Below are 20,882 nucleotides of genomic sequence, written 5' to 3' on the forward strand. Positions count from 1 at the left end.
CAGGGCCGGCACCGGGAGCAGGACCGGCACCGGGACCCAGCAGGGGCGGCAGCGTTGCTCAGGTCTCCGTGGCTCCCCGCAGCCCAGCCCCGCGCTGAGGCGGCGCTGCTCGGCCCCCGCGCTGCCGCCCCGGCCGCAGGCTGCCAGGCTGGCGCGGCGGGCAGGAGGCAGCGCCCTGCCCGCTGTTTCAGCTCTTTCTGCGTTGTTTTCTTGCCCAGAAAGCAGAGGCCGGAGGGCTCGGCGGATCCCGGCCATGTTGTGAGGGAGGGAGGCTGCAGGACGCCGCTGGGATCCGGGTACCGCAGGTGTGCCTGAAGGAATCGCTCTTCCTCGGCCCCGCGAGGCGCTGGGTGAGTGTGGAGCTGCTCGGCTTTGATGTATTTGCGAAGGAGAACCGTGCCAGCTCCGTGGAGATGGGCGCTTTGTGAGCTTGCCAAGGTTTTTTCAGCCGCTGTGGCCTTTTTGCACTGGTGGGACTCAGGGGGAGCCTTGAGCACCATGAAGGCACCAGGCCACGTCACCCGCTGACTCTTGGTGTGTGAATCGCAAAGCCCTTTGCAGGCTGGCTCTGAATTTCGTGCTGTGTCAGAGGAGCAAAGTCCTGTTATGTATTATTTCCGCTTCTAGTCCACTTCTGCCTTTTTTGCCTTGTTTAGCAAACTAAAGATTTCATAACCAGAAAACTCATATGGTGAACATCTAGTTTTTGCTCTGGGAGCAGATTGTTTGGGAAATAAGAGTGTGAGATTGCTTTATGTGAAGCTAACTCCACTTTGGAACCCTTGTCAGAAATATATATATTCATAAATGGAAATTTACTCCAAAACGAAACCTTTTCTTTACTGCTTATGTCTATTTCTATTAGATCAAAACAATGTATATTTCTTTACGGTGGCTTCTTTCTTCATTATTTAGCTATGAAACTTAAACGGCACAGGTTTATATACTTAAACACTGATTTAAGTATATAAAGTTTATATACTTAAGTTTATATACTTAAGCACTGCTTATATATCCAGTCAGCTATCAGGCCTCAGCTTTTTGGTGGTGATCAATGATAATTTGAACCCTTAAAACTTTGTGAGAAAATCATTAAAAGTAAACTAGGCACCTCTAAAGGTGTTACCTATTAGAAAGCTTAGAACATGACATTTTTACTTTGTCATTTATTTCCAAATGCTTTGGTGGGGGAGGACAAGATGAAAAGCTGGTGCCTTTAGTTACCTCCTCCTTTTCTTGGTGTGGGTGAAGCTCTTCCTTCCCACTAGACAGATGTGGTTTGGGCAGGGAACTTGGTGCATGTGGAATGGGTGTATGTTCTGACTGCAGTTTGCCTAAGTCTTTCCGTTTTTGTTTAAAAAAAGGTAGTTATGGCAGAACCAAAAGCAATTGCTTCCTTTGTCACCTTGGAGCTGGAGATCTGAAACTCATGTGTAAGCTCTGGAGGGGGCTGGATATTGGCTGTTGGAGGATGGATGTAACTTTCTGCTTTGTAGACAGTTCCTGGCATGTGCAGAGTTGGAGTGGGAAGAGGCTTTCCTGTTCAGCTCCAGCAGTGCTGGTTTGCCATTGAGGCAGGCCTCTGCATGTAGACTGCCTCTGCTGGTTATTCTGATTGAAAATCTGTAAAAAAAGGAGGAAAAATAGTAAAGGAAGGGCAGGAATAAGAGGATTGGACATCCCACCAAAGAGGGGAGCTTTGGAAGCTGTCAGTAATGTACAGGAAGATGCTGGGGAAATTAATTCCTGAGGAAAAGATGTTGGCATGCAAAGAGCAATAATGGCAGAGAGGAGGGCCCAGAGGGTGCACTGTTGTCTGTCTGGCTATTCCTGCTGAGTTATTTACTTAATTTCTGTACTGCAGAGGAAGAATTCTACATTAGCTCACCAGGGACAGATAGTGGAATTGAAGACAGAGACTGAGAATCATATAAATGTGTTTATGGTTGTTATTTAGGACATGAGCAAATGCACATAGTGCTATTTCCCTCCCTGCTCACATGCACATGAGTTGTGGAAGGTTAAATGTTATTGAAATGCTATTGGAAAAGGTGTGTTTAATTATATGAGTAGTCACTTGACACACTTTCATTCTCCTGTCTTAAAATTACACAATTTTTATTAGATTATTGATAAAAATAACTGTGCTCAGTTTTATTTTAATACAGGATGGCAGGAAGATTTTATTCACCACTATTTGCATTGACTTTTATTGCAATTACCTGGTTTTGCCCAATACAAAGCAATTAAGGCTGAAAAGGTGGCACATTCTAAACATCAATGAAAGCACTTCACCTTAAATTCCACAAAATTAAGCATTTGTTAACAAGATATTTACAGAGGAATAAGTGCTTTAGATAAAAAGCAATGACTTGTGCTACAATCACCCTCTGCTTTTAGCAGTAGCAATATGTAGGTACAGCAGTGAGCTTTTCCTTTCTGAGTCATGTTATCTTAGCAGGTGATGCACAGAACTATTTATTGTACTGCTTTGCTTTAGAGATTGAAATTGTTGCCAGTCATACAAATGCAATATTTCCTTACCTGTAGCATTTTACCTTTTTAAACACCCTTCCTTGATTTATTTAAGATAAATACTTCCTCCATCCCCTAGGGCTGTTGTCTGTAACAGTCATTTACCTTCTAAAATTACTGTGAGATTGTTAATTTTATTGATGTTCTAAGGACTTTTGATTATTTGGTCAAACAGCACAGTGAACAGAGTTGCCTAAAGGCCTTTTTGCCTCTCATACCAACCTTTGTTTGGTGAAAATATCAACCTGCTGTTTTATGCTTTGTATCTTGACTGGCCAATAAGCTTGATATTTAGTACTTGGTGCTGTTTCTAGTCTGCTTGGTGAATTCTGTCTTAGAAGTTTGTTTTCTGGAGTAGAAATTATAAGATGGAGAGGAAGTAAAAAGGGAGAACAGATGTTACTTATTTAAAGTTAATTTAAATATGATGCTATTAGTTGATAATAGGAATTTATTTTTTATCTAAATTGCAGCCTTATGCTGTACCCTACACTGTAGTTCTTCAAATCATGAGTGCTTTATGCATTTTGGGTTTTTCCAGGCTGTTTACTGTGTGTAAATCACATTTTTTGTCTTAATGTGAATTTTATCCATAGCATGCCACTGCTCCCTGCTGTTTTCTGCATCATAAAAATTAGAGTGAGATGATGAGGTCTGCCAGTGAGATATGCCTGTTGAATTACAATACTATTTAGTGTAAAAGGTCCCAAGAATTGCCTTAATTTCTTAGAATTCAGTTGACAACCAAACTCCATATTGCTGGAAAATTACGAATTTTTGTATAATCTAGTAAGGGGCTCTTTAAGCAATGTATTCTGCACTCTGAAGTATAAGAGTTTCTGCTATTTTTTGTGTAGGTCTGATGAGTTGTGTACATGTGATCAGTGAAATCATGGATGTTAGGAAGTGCTTTCAGGAAGGGCAGTGGATGGTTCTGGGAGCAGCATCCAGTAGAGTTGGTTTTGATACCACTTCTGACAGAAGAATTCCTGTGTTTATCAGCCCCTGCCCACTTTTCAACCATAACTGAATTACACCTTTCCACTGATGGAGTTAAGATGAATAAATCGCCCCAAAAGTGCAAAGTAAATGGAAAAATAAGGTTGTGGGGTTTATGGTGGTTTGGTTTGTCTGTTTTTCCTCTGCAGCTGGTTGTGAGTCAGTGGATTGAATTCCAGGCTCTTTGTCACTAGCTGTGCTTGTGAGGTACTGAGCATCCTGCCAGCATCAAATCCATCATCATGACTTAAGTTTCTTTTTCTCCCTTTGCAGAATCATGGCAAGTCCAAGAACAAGGAAAGTCCTCAAGGAAGTCAGAGCACAAGATGAGAACAATGTGAGAAAATTCTGATGTTTAGATCAGTTTTGTAGAATCGAATTTGCTTTTTACTTTCTCCATATGTTTTCTGGTCTGCTACAGCTGCTGTTGCCTTTGTGCTCTGGCTCACTAATGCTAACATAGAAATTTGGATATCTCATGTATGCATTACAATACATTGCTGCATATTTAGCGCAAGTATTTCAGAAGTTCTGGTAAGGCTGGAACCCCTGGGGTCTTTTCAACAAGGGGTGTCTGGGGCACAACTTAAATTAAAATGATCCACTTCAAGTAGCTTGATTATACCTTAAATGTGGTAGTCCATAGAAAGATTAAGTTTTATTTATATCAATACATTAAATCTTGAGTGGTGAATCATTAAACTGAAATTGTTGCACAATAAAGCTATTTCCAAAGAAAAAATTCTGTTTAGATCTGCTGTAATTTACTGCCCAGCTTCAGTGTGACTGAAAAAATGTTCCAAACTTTAAATATTACATTTTTATTTTGCCAAGGAAACCTTAAGAATTTAGTTTAGTTACTTTCAAGGCAATGGAAATGATACCAAAATGAATGCTTTGGACAGTAATTTCCATTTGTTTGTCTGTATTTCCTCACTGTTTTTTTTTTGTAGTTGATGCAGCAATTTTTATAATCTAAGGACCATAAATAAATACCTGAAGGAAGTTAATGATAGCATGGAAGGTATTTCCAAACACTAAGAACCCTTCCTTCTGAAATTATTTTTGATGTGTGATGTTTTCATAATTCGCCTTTTTGAGCTGTGAAAACTTCCCGTGGACAGTGATGACAGATTGCAGAAATAACTGCTTTTCTCTCACAGGTCTGTTTTGAATGTGGTGCATTTAACCCCCAGTGGGTGAGTGTGACCTATGGAATTTGGATCTGTCTGGAGTGCTCAGGAAAACACCGAGGCTTGGGAGTTCACCTCAGGTCAGCCTTTCCAACAGACTGTGGACTGAGTTGCATTTCCTCAATTTCCTCAGGGTTTATTATGGCTGTGAACAGCATGTGTTGGTTTGCGATGTATAGAATGTCTCAAATCCAACATTTCATTGACAGTTTTGCTTCATTTTCCTCTCCAAAGTGGGCTTTGTTCTCTTGTCCCTAGTCTGTAATTAGCTGTGTATAAAACTAGTCTAAGAAACAGCTTTATTCTGTTCAGGAAATTTATTTTTTCTTTGTAATATATATGATATTTTTTGTTGTGTTCCAAGACCTGTGCTCAGCTGAGATGGGGGTCTATGGAATAAGAACTGTTACGGGTTCTGGAGACTCACAGTGTGTATGTAATAGGGTCAAAGCAGGGAACAATTACTCAAACTTTGTAAATCACCAAAGCAAGGAGGCCATTCTGAAGTACATTCTTTTGAAGATGTGAAGCTCATCAGTGAGTGGAAGTAGCATAGGAAAGGAGCATTTTGAACTGTTCTGTAAGTGGCATGGAAGAAAAGATGAAATTTCTGAGATGAGGACATAGAATCGTAGAATTGCCAAGGTTGGAAAAGATCTCTAAGATCATCAAGTCCAACCGTCAAAATACATAATAGACAGAAAAAGAAAATTGCAGAGTGAAGTATGGGAAAAGTTTCTGTTCCATAGTGGGCTAGATTAATTTCTGGACTTTGAAGGAACTGCTTTTTCAGTCACTTGCCTTCTGTTGATTGTCAATGCCAATAAAAGACATGATTTTGGCTTATTTCAGTCAGGATCTGCCCACCTTCTTATGATGATCTGTCTTTCTGTACTTGGAGAGTGTTCTCCAACATGTTTATACTCTCAACTTTTGAGATGGGTTGTAATAAGTTTTTTTTGTCACTGGTGGTACAGCATGAAATTATAACAAGCTGTGATCTAAATTTTATTTTTTTTTAACCTGCTTTTCAGTTTTGTGCGTTCTGTAACCATGGACAAGTGGAAGGATATTGAGCTGGAGAAAATGAAAGCGGGAGGTAACAGCAAATTCCGACAGTTCTTGGAGTCTCAAGATGATTATGATCCATGCTGGACAATGCAAGAGAAATACAACAGCAAAGCTGCAGCTCTGTTTAGAGACCAGGTAAGCTCAGTTTTAGGTGAGGCCTCACCTCTATGATCTGAAAATATCAAAGTTCTTTGTAAACTCTTGGTTTTGAAAGGAGGAAAAGTTGCAGTTTGTTGAACCGCTGCAGTGGTTCCTGAAAAGGTAAATGTAAGAGATTGAAATCCTGGAAGAGTTAATATAAACTTGAATGAGTTCATGGCTCAAGTATTCAGCAGAAGAGAAAAAGAAATGTTGTCCTGCCTGGGAGATGAGGTGGGGTTAGAAAAGGAGCTTTTCTGCACTAACTTCCTTATTTTGAGTAACACGTTCTAATTTAGCCCAAGGTATTCCAAGGGTCTGGTACCTCAGAGCTGGCGGTCCAGGACTGCTCTCTTGGGACCCTAAAGGTCTTAGAGTGCTTCTTCCCAAGTCTTGTAAGAGTTTTCTATTGAAATTTTCATTTGTGCATTTAGCTGAGGTAGCTCCAATTTTCAGTGCTGTGGTTTGTTGCAGCTGTTTAGTCAGTAGAGCTATCTCAGTCCTCAGTTCACTGCAGTTCACTACTTCAGCTGTACATTTCTATCCAAAGTGATTTTTGCTAGAACTTTAGTGTATGTAGTAACATACAACAATAATGTAGTTCTGTTCCTCCATTACTCTGTGATTAGTGCTTACATCTGTTCATTAATCCAGTCTTTCCTCTTCAAACCAAACCTGCCCCTTTGAGGAAATTGTCTAATTTTCTATATCAGTTGCCTGAAATAAAACCAGGGCTCAATTCAACATCACAACCTGGGAGTCAAAAAATTTGGTATCTTGTGGGAAAAAAGGTTAAGTGATCCAGTAGCAAATTGGAAAAATGACTTGTCCTTTTGTTACAGAACCAGTTTTTAATTTGTATGAAATCTCTGACTTGGCATTCTTAACTATTCTGCCTCTTGTAGGTAGCTACAGTAGCTGAAGGCAAGGAGTGGTCCATTGAAACTTCTCCTGCCAGGAACTGGACCCCACCTCAGCCTAAAATGTCTCTGTCTTCTGCTCACCGGTACGTGCCCTGCTGATCTAATGTTGGTACAGATACAGCATCAGGTACAGACAAAACATCAAAACCTGATGGTTTCTTGTCTGCTGGGTTTACCCTGTTGGTGCTGGTGTCTGAACAAGCTGGAGTTAGAGTATGAAGTAACAGGACTTTGTTTTTGTAATAATTCTCACCCCCTGCACCTGAGCCTTAAACCATGGCAGAGAGAAGTGAGCAAGAGCAGGGACAAAGCCATGCTTGTTTTATTCTGACGTGTAATGCACCTGAAATTAGACATTTGTGTCTCTCACAGGTAGCGTGTGACATCCTCACCTTAACTGTGGTGCTGTGACAGTTTGGGATTGGATGCCAGGGAAAAAGAAACAGACTTTTCCCTTCTGCTGCTAATTACCAGGGGAGCATTAAAGCTCTCTACCACAGCAATTCTGTTGTTCTGTTTTTGCATGTGGTGTTTGTTACTCTGTGCACTAAATATCCTAGTTAACTGCAAAAGCCGTTGTAAATCAAAGGAACAAGAGCTTCATGCCTTTTAGTGGTTGCATTAGAGTTCCCTTTTTGATAGATGAAATAAAGAATCAATTTCTAACCTGTATTATGGTGATATACATCAAGCTGCACTGCTGAGCTGGTGGGTTTTGCTTAACATGGCTCTGATTCTTCAATGTTTTATTTCAGTTCTGCTGGACAATCTCAGACTGCAGCTGCCTCTTCTGACAAGGCTTTTGAAGACTGGTTAAATGATGATGTCAGCTCCTACCAAGGGTAATGTAATATTTACTGACTTTCTGAGTGCCTCTCTTTCTAGCATAATAAAATGTTTGAAGCACTGAAGAAAACGTTTGTGATTCCAAATATTATTGTGGTGGGTTCCAAACCAGGGAATTCTGATTGTGTGTTGTACCATACAGTAATTTGAGTTAAACAGAGGCATTTATAAAGCTTCTTTCATTCCTTTTCTCATTTTCATGTATCACTTTATTTGGATTTCCTCAGCTTTCTGATGTCAGTGATTTGTTAAACTGGAGAATCATTAAGACCACATTAGCTTCCACAGAGGAAATTATATAGAGCTAGGATTTCTCAGTGGGTCCTTGGTGTTTTTATTGAGTAGTTTTGTATTTTGGGTGCTGGCTGCTACAGGACTTTCTTTTCCATTTGCAAAAACAATTGTCATCCTTCCATGGTTTTCAGTTCTTGTTTAATGTTTTTAATGGCTGCATGCTGATACAGGTACTGTTTATTCTTTTTCTAGTGGCAGTGGCCAAGAGAATCGCTATGTGGGGTTTGGGAACACAGTAAACCCTCCAAAAAGAGAGGATGACTTCCTGAATAATGCCATGTCCTCATTGTACTCGGTAAGGAATTGCTTGGAGCTTTCTGAATTGCTGTTCTCGTTTAGTCCCTGGTGTGGGAGAATATGAATGGAGAGGAGAAACTAAGTCTGCAGATGGATATGGAGAGATGCAGAGTATTGGTTATATTCCCTAAGAGTGAAGAAGATACTGGTGGACTTTAACAGGGAGAAACTTGAGCAGAACTTAAGAATTATGTTTGGTATCTGTTCATAGAAATAAGTGAAGATATAGCAATGGATTAAGAAATAATAATCAACAGGGCTGAAGGAAAAACATGTAATTACCTGTAGGGAATATCTCTAAATCTGTTAACCATATTAGGGATGTTCAGAGGAAGACAACTGAAATGTGTGTTTATGTGGGTGCCAGAAGCCCTGAGCAGTGATGAAAACATTTGAAATACTTGTGACAGGGTGTGAAGAGATAACAGCATATGGCTGAACAGTTGTCGTGATTCAAGTAGAGATAGTGAAAGATGCATTGTTGAAATAAAATGGGAATAAAGTCAGAGGCAGTCAGGGCCATACTGTTGCTTTGATGGGCTACAAAGTCACGCTGCTGAGCAATATTTGGGGTTTGGAGTCACTTGGAAATACAATGAGGTATTCTACCAAAGTTAGTGGCCAACAGCCCTCTGTAGAGCCTCACTACCTAAATACTCACACCAGGTTCCACTGTTTATTTAAAAATAAATTAATAATTTCACTAGAACTTACCAGAGAAAGGTAATGCCTGAGCCTTTGAACAAGTTGATCACTATATTCCAGGTGATCCCACAGGCTGCTTGGTATAGATCAGCTAGATATCTTCTGGGTATCTCACAGATTTTAGGCCAGAGAGTTCAGATCAGAAAGCACAGCTGCAGTGTACTGCAGGTGAGCTAAGACAGCCAAAGAGAGGTGAAACCATTCCTGTGAGCCATGCTTTGAGCCCAGGATCTGCCTGAATGTCCTGGCTGGAATGCCCTCGTGTGAGCACAGACACACATTGCAGTGTGTCTGAAGTCCTGTATTTCTGGGAGGCTGAGTTCCTTGCATGGATGTTCATTCTGGAGAGGAAAACAATTTGTCTTCCAATGCATGGGATGATTTTTCCCCACACTTGCAGCTATTTTTAGCAGAGTAACATCTGAAACACTCTGGCTTGTTCAAATTCACACAAATACTGGAAGTTCATCACTATATTTCAGTTAAGTGAGAGGCTCTAATTTTTCTCTCAGTAGCAGGTAGTTCTTATGAATACAGGACAAGCTGTATTAGAGCATTTTGACTTCAGCTAATTTGTTTTTAATGAAAACTTGGTTATTTACTGTTACTATTGATATGTAGCTCACAACTTTCTTGCTTTCTTTAAAGGGATGGAGCAGTTTTACAACTGGAGCGAGCAAAATTGCCTCAGCTGCTAAAGAGGGTGTAAGTAAATAAAATGTGGTGTAGTTAGCAGTGGAATACCAGAGGGGGTGATATTGGTATTCTCTTTTCACTGTGAAATTCTGCCAAAGCTCCATTGCCTTGGAGAGGATCATGCAGCATTTCTAAATGCATGTCTTTGAAAGTTTATTCCAGGTAAACCTGCATGTATTTGCTTCTCTTCACAGGCTACCAGATTTGGATCTCAAGCAAGTCAAAAGGTGATTATGGATTTAGCTCTTACTCCATCTAATTGTCTTTAAGTGCCATGTGTTTGCCTGCACCAATTGACTTAGATTTGATCATCAGCAGACCAGTGTGCCCAGTAGTGTTTAGTTCTAGCTTTTAATTCCATGGGAATCGCAATCAGCTGCAGTGATCAAATTAAGCAAGAGATAAACAGGGATACTGTGCTGTTTATTCCTGTTGGATGTGTTGGAGAGGCTGCAGAGCTTGCAAACTTCAACATACCCCTGGTTGACTTCTGTGAACCTTAAATGTGGTCTAGCTTGAGGTAGTTTTCTTGGTGATACAACACAATGCAAGCCAGCTTCCCATGGCTAAAGCCTAGTAAGATGTTAAAAGTGAGAACTGCTCAATATTATTAATGAATCAACTTGCTTGTGTATGTTCTAAAAAATAGCAGTGACAAAAGGATTTCATTTATCAAACTGGGGTTAAAACAGAGACAGACCTGATTACACTGAGCTCTGACATGCAAGATCTGTCTGCAAGGAAAGGTTTTAAATTCAAATGTAAAAATGATAAAAGAATAGGGGTTCCTAATTTGCCTAGTTCTGAGTGAGTTGCAGATATTTATAGATGGTTCAGAAGTTTTAATTGAACTATAACTCTTGTGTATGTGCAGCATTAGCCTGGTTGGCTTTCTGATAGGCATAGAAAGTATTGCTCAAAACCAGTGTGCAGCAGCAGGTGTTCGGAGAAGTCTATGCACTGGGATATTAATCCTTCAAATGGCCAAACCTGGGGATGTTTGGAACAAAAATTACTTGTTAAAGCACCCAAACTTCCCACTTCAATGCTTTGAAATATTTACTACTTGGTTTAAGAAAAATGAAGTTTTCTACAGGTCTTCCTCTTCATTCCCTCTGGCAGTTTTCCTTGTGTAATAAAAGCTGCTCTTTCTTTAGTATTATTAATAACTATAGTATTAAGTTTAAAAGCTCATCACATGTACTGACAAGGACTACAGTAACTTGATGCTCTACAGTCTAAGCTGTGTTACTGAAGGTTAAATTTTGTTCCTGAAACTTCTGACCCTTTGCAGAACAGATTTAACACATTTTTGATGCACTACATTGGTTAAAAGTGTATGTGGGGCCCAGTTACCAAACACATTTCACTGTTTCTCTTGTCAGTAGATGTTAAAATTTGAAAAAGGTTCATGATACCTAACTTGCCTGAAAAAATGCTGCCAATTTTTTGCTAAAAGCTGCTTCTGCCTTCCTTGCTCTTTTCTCTTTTGCTCTCTGGGTAAAGTTTTGGGGCTACAAGCAGCAGCCAGAGCCGGTAACACCCTCACATCTGTTCTTGTGCATGGACTCCTTGTCTGTTCGTGCTGAATTTGTGCATTTGCTCCTGAGCTGTCTTTTCTTTCTCTACCTTACATCAAACCTGTTTAGAATAATGTTGTGTGCATTGTATGGTAACATTTCTGCAAACCTAGTTAAAATTTGTGAAGTTGGATAGAGATACCCAAGCGCTGTTTGAAAATTGACTGTGCTGCTGTCCACACTGATGATTTCAGGATTTCTGTTTGCATGTCTGCCCCAGGAATGTGCCAGGAGCTGGGTGTTGCTGGAAGGCAGACACTTGAATGAGATGTTTGTTACTGTGGTTAGAGTGCTGTCCTAAATTCGGCTATAGGAAGGAAAGGTGAAGTGATTTAGATGAAAATATGGTTTTAGCCAAATTTTTCCATTCCACATTTACAAAATTATGTGGCTGAGTAAGAGATCAGATAAGAATTTTTCCTGATTCTAGCAGTGACTCCACTTGGACACCTGAACTGTTAGTCTGGGTGTGTTAAACTCTTTATTATCAAACAAACACTTTGCTGAGTTCAGTAGACTCCAGAGGGTTTTTAAAAGGTGAGAACACTCCCTTGTTTTTCTTAAGCACTTTGTAGCATCATTTCCAAAAGTAACAAGCCCTTTGTGATTTGCATTCATGTTTCTCACTAGGTGGAAGTGGGATTTCCTTTTGCCTTTGCTCCTCAAAGAATTTTTATCCTGTAAGGAGTAGAAGTACTGGAGTTAATGGCTGGGAAAAGGGGAGATCCTGGGAATATAGTGGCTTAGGGAAAGGCTTCTTAGACACCTGGGAATCTGTGGAGGAAAGATGTGGAAGGTGCTCCTTTCCCAGTTAGAACATGAGTGAAGGCTCACACCCTGACCAATGGTAGTAATCAAATATGAACTCTTAAGAAATGAAACTTAATTGTCTGATATATTGGCCCTTTTGGATTAACCAGGATAATTCTGGAGGCACTCAGTATGATATGGCAATTCTGAAGAAAGTTTAAGTCTGTCAAAGGCTTATTATAGTAGTGGGCAAGGAATGATTTCAGACTCTTCTAAACTTGCTGTCCTTGTCAGCTTTGCCTTGGGAAAGTAATTTTGTGACTTGGACCATGGGCTGACATTTTTGTAAGATGCCTTTGAAGTACAATATCCTTGTGCATCTTGTTCTGGATTGCAACAGATTTCTGCAGTTCATTGTTTTTTCTCCCTGCAAGCCTGGAGCTTTAAAGGAAATAACAAAAATCTTCTGTCACAGCTTTAGCTCTTGTTACTTCTCAGGAACACTTGGGCTCTTACTAACAGATGATAATTGGAGCACTACAAGACAGGGAAATTGGGGGAAAATCAGCCCAAAAGATCTAATTCTAGGAGTAATTTAATTAGTATGGAAAAATAAGGAGAAGATGAAGATAGTTCTTCCAAATACTCAGCTGCAGGTATTAGCAAGGGGCCCATCTTCAAAACTGTTGCTGATTGCACCATTGCTTCTGCTTCCAGTGCAAGGTCAGACTTTGCTTGGGGTCTGGACATCTATTGCCATGTGTATCTGATTTTAATTCATTGTCTTTTAGTGTCTTCTGCAGCACTTTGCTGTGTGTGCTTTACAGCTCATGCTGCTTGTATGAATCAAAGCTAAAGGCTTCTTGTGTTTTTGGAGATACTGCTGAGAAATGAGCCTGCAGAAGTTTGGGCTGTGGGTTTTTATTATTTTTTTTAAGAAAATATAACTGACTTTGTTTTTGTTTTGCTTTTAAATAGGCGTCAGAGTTAGGTCAGACATTAAATGAAAATGTTCTCAAACCTGCACAGGAAAAGGTAACTTTGGATCTAGTAAATGACTTGCAGAAAAATACTTGTACTTAGGGAGTGGTTGATTCCTGCTGCCACAGCCCAGGTTCTCAGGGGGTCTTTCTGTAAAGGGGAGACGTCAAACAACTCCAAGTTAGGCTGTTATCAGAGAAATGTTCATGAGGGTAAACTCCCTCCACCTTCCTTTCTTGTGTCCACCAGAGTCTGTCACATTCTCTCATGTTAGATACCATTTTATAGATTTCATGTTCAATAATGGAAGATGAAACAAGGGGGAAATGCACCCTAAATGGATATAAAATCAGTTGTTTATATATATATATATATATATGTATTTATATCTATTAGTAGTTGTATCTCGGAGTGTTAAGCTCCTAGTGTTTTACCTACATGCCAGCTTTATTTTAGTTCAGTCAAACATCTTTGAGCCATTTGAAAAGAATGTTTTAACCATACTGCAAACTTAATTCCTCTTCCATTACCTTTATTAATTTGCCATTCTTTACATGGCATTTCAAACCACAGGAGAAGACTGTAATTGGTTTTCTATTCCCTAGAATTATCCACAGCTTGTTTCAGAGGGCTTAGATGCATTATTTTCTGGTGGTTTTTTTTTAGGGTGCATTTCCTTGAGCTGATTTTTATTTTGTAGGACAATTTAATGAGAAATTATGCATTTTGTGTTTTAAAAAAAAGAGTTAAATTTCCCTTAGGAAATTGGGCTGTTAGTCCTAAGTAAGTGTTGCTTTATGAAATAAGTATGCTCTATATGCAAAGTCACTTGCATTGGAACAACTGCCATTTATTAAGTGGTGAAAGGTACCTGTTATATTGTGTTCCACCAAAATTCAAAGCCCTTTTAATATTTAAATAAGCATCTATAAAACATAGACAATAAAAGGGACCTGCTACATTTCTAAATGCAGCCTTTATATGCAGTGGAATATATTGATAAAGCTTCATGTTTGCAGATGTTTTTTGTAGTTGTGTTTTATCATTACACTACTGCTGAGCAATACCTGAACTGTGTTTAAATGATACCTTTCTCAAACTGGGTGTGATACCTTCCTCAGACTGGGTTTTTAGCCACAGAAAATTCCCATGAACTCAAAAGACTGAGCTTCACTCCACTATAGATCAACAGACTTCATATATAATTTTCTTAACTTACTTAGATTTGACTTTAATCTGTTTAGATTCATTTTGGGGTTAGGTTTCTTGACATTTAAGCACAAAAGAGCTTGTCTGAAGGTTTCAGTAATACTTTGTTTTATGACTAATTACCAATACTTTGGTCCACATAGGTGAAAGAGGGGAAACTATTTGAGGAGGTCACCATGGGGGTATCGCAGTTGGCCAGCAAGGTATGAGGTGGCCTGCCTGGCTTTCAGGAGGCCAAACAAGTCAAGCCAGTCTCCATATTCTTATAAAAATAATACAAAACCCCAGTGCAGCTTTGGTCTGTGCTTGTGTTGAATAGAGAAATTTGGAAGTGGAATTTTCAGCAGGCAGCAAGTGGAATTTTCAGCAGGCAGCACATCCGCTGGGGTGTTTAAAGCTGCACAGGCATGGTGGTGTCCTCTTAGTAATGTGAATGAGGACATGGGGTAGTTATAAGCAAAGAAAATGTGTGAGGGAATATGGAGACAGCTTGTGTTCCACGGGTACAGTAAAACTTGCTAATGCTCTGCACCTTTCTCCTTTGCCTCCCGCTGCTCTCGGGGACGTGGTAAGTGCTGTCTGAGGCTGCCAAGCACAGAAATGCTGCACTAACTAACACCTGCTGGCATAACCTGCATGGTGTTACCAAGGAGTGTGTGTATCTTCTAGCACTGGGAAAGTCAGCACTGGAAACTCTCCCATAGACCAGCTCAGTGTCTTAGGTTTTGGTACTGTTTGAATAAAATAAAATAAATTATGTTACCTGTCCTGTTTAGAGCCTGGAAGCTCTCAGGCTGAATTCTGGGATTCATCCTCCCTGTCTCTAACTCAGAATAGTACCTTTCACATTGTCACTTCAAAAATTGTATTTCTAATCCATTTCTAGGACTCAGCTTTTGGCCTGTTTTATGTGGGTAGTGAAATAATGCTGAAACAAGTGAAAGTAGCTGTGTAGAGCAGTAGAAATATAAGTTACATTAATCATAAAACATTAGTGCTTTCATTAAATTTAATTTTATGTATTTAATTCTAGTGCTTTTGTCAAGGAAATCTAGGAGAGAATTCAAAAGATGTTGCAACAATGGGTGAAAAACCTAAACCTGACCTACTTCCCACCTCTTCCAGCAGCACAGTGCTGTCAAATGTATGTTCTTTACATCCACCACGTTAACTGCCCCTCAAAAACCTTATTGAGCTCTGAGTTAAATGTGTTTAATTTATGGGAACAAGTGGAGGAATTTGTTCTGGCTTTTGCTGGACTTGGCAGAGGTGTTGGTTCAGTCCAAATGAATAGAGTGTCTTTTTTTTGTATAGGTTCAGGGAGCTGGGAGTAGGGGATGGAGAGATGTCACCACTTTCTTTTCAGGCAAAGCAGATGATAATACTGACAGGTAATATTTTGTTCTTGCTTTCTATCCCTTTGAAAATATATTTTTATCTCCTGTGCATTCTCTGCAGTATAGTGGTGAAAGGTAATTTTTCAATATTATGAACTTACTCTGTCTTTACTGATAGTCCTCCTCTATGTAATAGGGAGGAATTCAATATAACCTTGTTTATAACTGTTTTTAAACTGAGAACAAAACAGTGCACATATTTTGGTTTAAAACTTACTCTAAATGCACATTCCCTTTCCTTGGGCCTGATAAATCTCTTAACAAAAATCTGTGAATTAGACAACAAGCTTATGTCATTTGGAGCAATATTTAGTTCTTCCTTTACCATCAAACATTTTTTTAAGCAAAGAGCAGTAGAATTGTGGCTTTCTTTGGTGTAATTTATTTTTACTGTTATGTTTGGCATAACTAATTTATTTCTACCTTCCTTTCCCCCTCACCCCCCAAAAGACCAGCTGAGGGAGACAGCTACCAGAACAGTGGAGGGGAGGGCTACCAGAACAATGCTGTAGATCAAAGCTTCTGGGAGACCTTTGGCAACTCAGATGCACCAAAAGCTCATAAATCTCCAAGCAGTGAGAGCTGGACCTATGTGGACAATTCCACAGAGAAGAAGAGCTCGGATAGCTGGGACGTGTGGGGCTCAGGAACAGTCTCCAACAAGAACAGTAACAGCGACAGCTGGGAAAACTGGGAGACCAACTGGGAGAACACAGGAGGGGAGAGCAAGACCAGAAAACCTTCTAAGGCAACAAAAAGTTTGTGGGATGAATTTTAGAACTGTGTTAACCCTGCTCTGCACAGCTGGGAAAGGGAGGCTGTGCTGGTTTGATGGAGGGGAGGAAGTTTTACACACTCGTGGATTATCATGGCTGACCTTTCTGATCTGTTCGTGCTTCCCATTCATTCTCCTTCCTTCTACCCTGGTATAGGGAAAAAAAAAGTAGCATCTGAATCTTTTCTTACATAAAAGTGGCTCTCCCTTTTTTAAGGATAGTGATAAGTATATTCTCCTTGCACTATTGGAGCTGGCTACAGCAACTTTCTTAACACAAATATTAAAGGAAAGAAATCTGTGCAAGGACACTTCCATGGCACAACCTTGCATGTGTAGGTTAATAGGTGTTCATCCAGTCCTCATCTAATTTGAGATTTGGGGTGTTTAATGCAAAGAAAGGACAGGGTGTGACTTGGAAAGACAGCCACTAACTGGGCAAACTGCAGTTGGATACATCAAGTTCTAATGCCTTATGGATTGCTCTGGCAATTCAAGATGGTCTTTAACATATTTTTTATTGGAGCTTTGTTTTTAAACATTCTGACATTATTTTTTTTTAGTAGTTGAAAACTTACTTTTCTCCTTAGAATTCAGAATCTAGAGCTAGATAATTATTTGTGTAAACTTGTATGTTTGACCTGAGCTCTCAAGGGATATCCAGAATGGCTCTACTTGCCCACCTTACTCAGTGGATTGAGTTTGCACTCAATTGTAGTTTCTGCTACACAGAAAAGCAAAGCTGTTGTGTTTTTCTTCCTCACCTATGCCCTTGCCCCAGTTTGAGGATTTTATGTACTCTCTTTTTTCTCTTTCTTCCTTCTACCTGTGTAGTATTTTGTTAATGCTGGTAAAAAAATGAAGTCTTTTTGCTGCTTATGTCCTTCTGGACATGTGTTTGGCAACATGGCAGTGAAAGAAAAAAAAATATAAAGAAGATTCCAGCAAGAAAAAATAGGTGGAAAATACAAGAACATTGAGGGAAAAGCCAGGCAGCAAGCCCCTTTCAAGATGAGTCAATGTCTGGATTTAATAGTAAAATTTAATTTAAACATGTTTTCCAAATGATTCTTTAGTGTGTTAAGCTGTATCTCTGTTTCTGTTATATATTTCTCCACATTTTTTCCTGGATCTTGTTAAAGAAACACTACTTTGGAAACATGAGAAACTCTTGGTCAGCATTAAGGACTGGAACAGGACATTCAGTTATGTGTCAGTTTTGACCCAACAAATCGCTTTGCATGACATGAACCATAATATCTAGAGAAGAATTGTGACTTTTAACAGCAAAGGTGTCATAGGTATCCCATTTTATTTTGGGGGATTGGTTGTAAATGTACCCTCAGCACAAAAACAATCAGCTCACTTGAAAACTCAAATCATGATGTTCTCTGTGGTCTGCTTTTCCAGCATGGAGTTCTTTCTGTGAGCCTTGTAGATCCTATTACTTACCTATAAAGCTTTTTCTTTTAAAACCTGATTAATTTGTTCAACAACCAACTGAAGGTGTCAAAATTATCTTAAATAACACTCCACTTCTTTTACTGCTCACCGAGGTTTTTGAGCAGATAGTAATATCAACAGTTTTAAAAGGAAATAAAATTAATTTCCTCGTAAGTAGCAGATTTTAAAGGTTTAATTCTGAGTAGAAGTAGCTCTGTTTATAGCCTGAGTCTGTATTTCTATTCCTGGGATCTTTCAGATGGTGATGGAATATTTTTCCAGTCTTCTCTCACCCTGTTCTGTGAGGGCTGGGATTTCTTTTTCCCCCTTGCCTGTCCTGAGAGTGTGGTCTGAAGCTGATGGTCTCTGAGCCTCTGCAGCAGGACCCAGAGCTGTCAGAGCCAAGTGCTGCTCCAGGCTGAGCCATTCCCAAGGTGTCCCTGCTGGCACAGACCCTGTGCAAGTGCCAAAGGCACGAGAGCTCTTTGTTTGCAGTGCTGTTCATGGTACCACTGGCACCACTTCACAGCCTGACTAAAAGGATTTTTTTCTACTTTTTCTCCAGTTCCCAGTATAATATTGTCATAGCTTAGCTGCATGTCAAACATAACTTTGTTTTTTTTATGCTTACACCTCTGTTGCCTCTTTGTCAATATGTTTGCTGCCCAGTCTGAAGCAGATTCAGCTTCTTCTGTGCAAGTTTATTACGGTTTCTCTTTCATAAACCTCCTGAAATGGCTTGTGGCAGGAGAGTCTTTATTTCAGTCCACTCAGTCACTGTTATTGTGATGTGTGTGTGCACGTTCTCCTCAGCTGTGAGCTTTGTCTGGGACAAAAGTGGTTTATTTATGTATCACTTGCAGCCACAGTTGGCATGAGCCATTTGTTTGTTCTTTTGATTTGATTTTTGTAGCTTTTGAAACTTTTATGTTCTAAATCAAACAGCCAGAGCCCTGCTCAAGCAGAAGCTTTGGGTAAGGATTTTTCCTCCAGTTGAAACAGGGACAGAACAGTTGCCATCTCTCTCTGCAATGTTGTAAGGAAGCAACAAAATACTATAACTGACAGAAAGATGTTATTGGAAGATGCAAATAAATCAATATAATGGCAGAAGGTGTAACTGCAGACACAAAACCTGTGTGCCACCTGGCCAGTTTGATGGGCAGATGGGCATTTTTTAATGACTTTTCTGAGCCTGAATGTGTGATCGTGCCTTCCAGAGGAGAGGACAAAACAAAGGCATTTTCTTTTTTTGCACACCCACTGTTTTATTGAATTTTACTTTTTTTTTTTTTCAGAGTAGGTAGCTGGGAGGTTTCTGCACTGTGAAGAAAAAATCCCATCAAGTTGCGTGTGCAGAGCAAGTGTTTATGAATCAGACTTTTTTATTTTTTAATTCTTCCTCCTCTCCCCAAAACCTCCCCTTTTGTCCTGATGAGGAGCAGAGGCATTGAGAGGAGGCTGCTGGAGCTGAGGCTGCCTGGCTGAGTGAGGATCCAGCCGTGGATCTGAGCCTGTGCTGTGGCAGGGCCGTGGTGTCACCGTGGGCTCTGCCTGGGCAGGGTGACCAGGGCTCTGCTCCCCTTTCATCCCCTCCCTGAGTCACAGGTTTAAACTGCCAGGAGATTTCAGTAGGTGAAATTGCTGCACCAGTTGAACATTGCAATGGCTGCTTCAAATCCCCTGGTGATCCAAGCTTTTATTTCTTTGTATGGCTTCAACTTTGGAAAATACAGAGCAGCTGGATTCCTGCAGGTGGTCTGATACAAGAAAAATGGCAAGAAATCAAACTAACTGCCACTTGCAAAACAGCGAAAGTCTTGGAGAATGCTCCCAGACATAATTCTGGGAGTTAGTGATTATTTTAAAATGTTTTATTTGTGTATTGAAACCTATTAATAATTAGTACAATTCAAGAAGTGTTTGGCCAGCTCTCCCTCGTGGTTGAGACCTCAAGGATAATGCTGCTGCTTTTATTTTCCAGGCCAGACTGTAACATTCCATGGGTTCATAATGTACTTGTCAGTGTAATGGTCTGTGCAATAATTTAACAAGTGTAGATAAAACCTTTGTTTAATCCAGGATACATTTAAAGATACAGTGATCCTCTTGGAGAATAGCAGTCTACACAAGTACTTCAGTATTTCCTAGTTTATTCTGGCTGAAATACTAAATTTCAGTGACCCAGGGAAAGGTTTGAGCAATCAGTGATTTAAACAGAAATGAACATTTCCATGGCCATTATTAAGAGTTTGATTCTAATGGCTGAGTGACCTCTAACTGCAGAACCCTCTTTCATTTCCAAGCCAGCAGAAACTTGGTCAGTCTGGAGTACTGTATCTTTAATTTTCCTGCAGTGTTTTTTTGTGAAGTTCACAGGAATGGCAATTTCAGTGAACACTATTCATTGTTCTGTAGAGTGGTTCTGGACTTGAACTGCAGTGTCATCTTTTAAAAAGTATTATAATAAAGCAAGGAGATCTGGAGCACAATGGTGGTCAGCGCTTTTTCAGGAGACTTCAATTAATTTTCAACCCAGGTACTGGTGTCAGGTATATTTTTCCCAGCCAGTAACAAAGGAGAAAGGAAGCTGCCAACATTAATAGTGCCAAAAACATCTTTGTATTTAATTGGAATTTCACAGTCTAACTTCAAACTCTTAGGAACAGTTTGGAGATATTGTTTGCCTCCTTATTTAAGGAGAACTATAAATAGAAATTAAAGTGCAGATAAATTTATGCACTCTGAAATTTTTATTAGCTTGTCTACAGAGGCACTTAATACAGCAGAAAAAGGTAACTTTTAAAGCAGTTTTCCTGCAAGAAGAGTTCTCTGACAAATCCTACAGCTGTGGTGGTGTTCCACATTCAGATTCCAGCTTCCTCCATGAGCCAAAGAGCCACGTGAGTATTCCAGATGACTGCACTTCATGCAAATTTAAAATATCTTCTTAGTCAGTAGGACTGAATCCTACTTGCTGTGTAGAGGTAATTTTCCTGATTTTTACACGAAAAACATCTCCATTCATTTTTGATAACATCACCGGTATT

At 39.8% G+C, this 20,882-nt stretch overlaps 1 protein-coding gene across 6 annotated transcripts; it reads left to right on the forward strand.

Annotated features, from left to right (window-relative positions):
• The first annotated feature begins 234 nt into the window (after positions 1–234).
• Positions 235–20,324, forward strand: ARFGAP1 (ARF GTPase activating protein 1). 6 transcript variants are annotated; one of them, XM_021527255.2, is made up of 15 exons: positions 235–350; positions 3,808–3,871; positions 4,698–4,807; positions 5,762–5,933; positions 6,842–6,942; positions 7,615–7,701; positions 8,192–8,294; positions 9,650–9,706; positions 9,892–9,924; positions 11,204–11,233; positions 13,006–13,062; positions 14,361–14,420; positions 15,251–15,361; positions 15,532–15,608; positions 16,065–20,324. In XM_021527255.2, exons 2-15 carry the CDS (start codon positions 3,812–3,814, stop codon positions 16,390–16,392), a joined length of 1,386 nt encoding a protein of 461 aa, XP_021382930.2. In that variant the 5' UTR covers positions 235–350; positions 3,808–3,811; the 3' UTR covers positions 16,393–20,324. The 6 variants fall into 6 exon arrangements, with proteins under 6 accessions (XP_021382930.2, XP_021382933.1, XP_021382932.2 ...); XM_021527258.2 differs by lacking the exon at positions 15,251–15,361; XM_021527257.2 differs by lacking the exon at positions 11,204–11,233.
• The last annotated feature ends 558 nt before the right edge of the window (positions 20,325–20,882 follow it).

The sequence above is a fragment of the Lonchura striata genome, chromosome 17 (genome assembly GCF_046129695.1).
Source record: "Lonchura striata isolate bLonStr1 chromosome 17, bLonStr1.mat, whole genome shotgun sequence".
Taxonomy (NCBI): domain Eukaryota; kingdom Metazoa; phylum Chordata; class Aves; order Passeriformes; family Estrildidae; genus Lonchura; species Lonchura striata.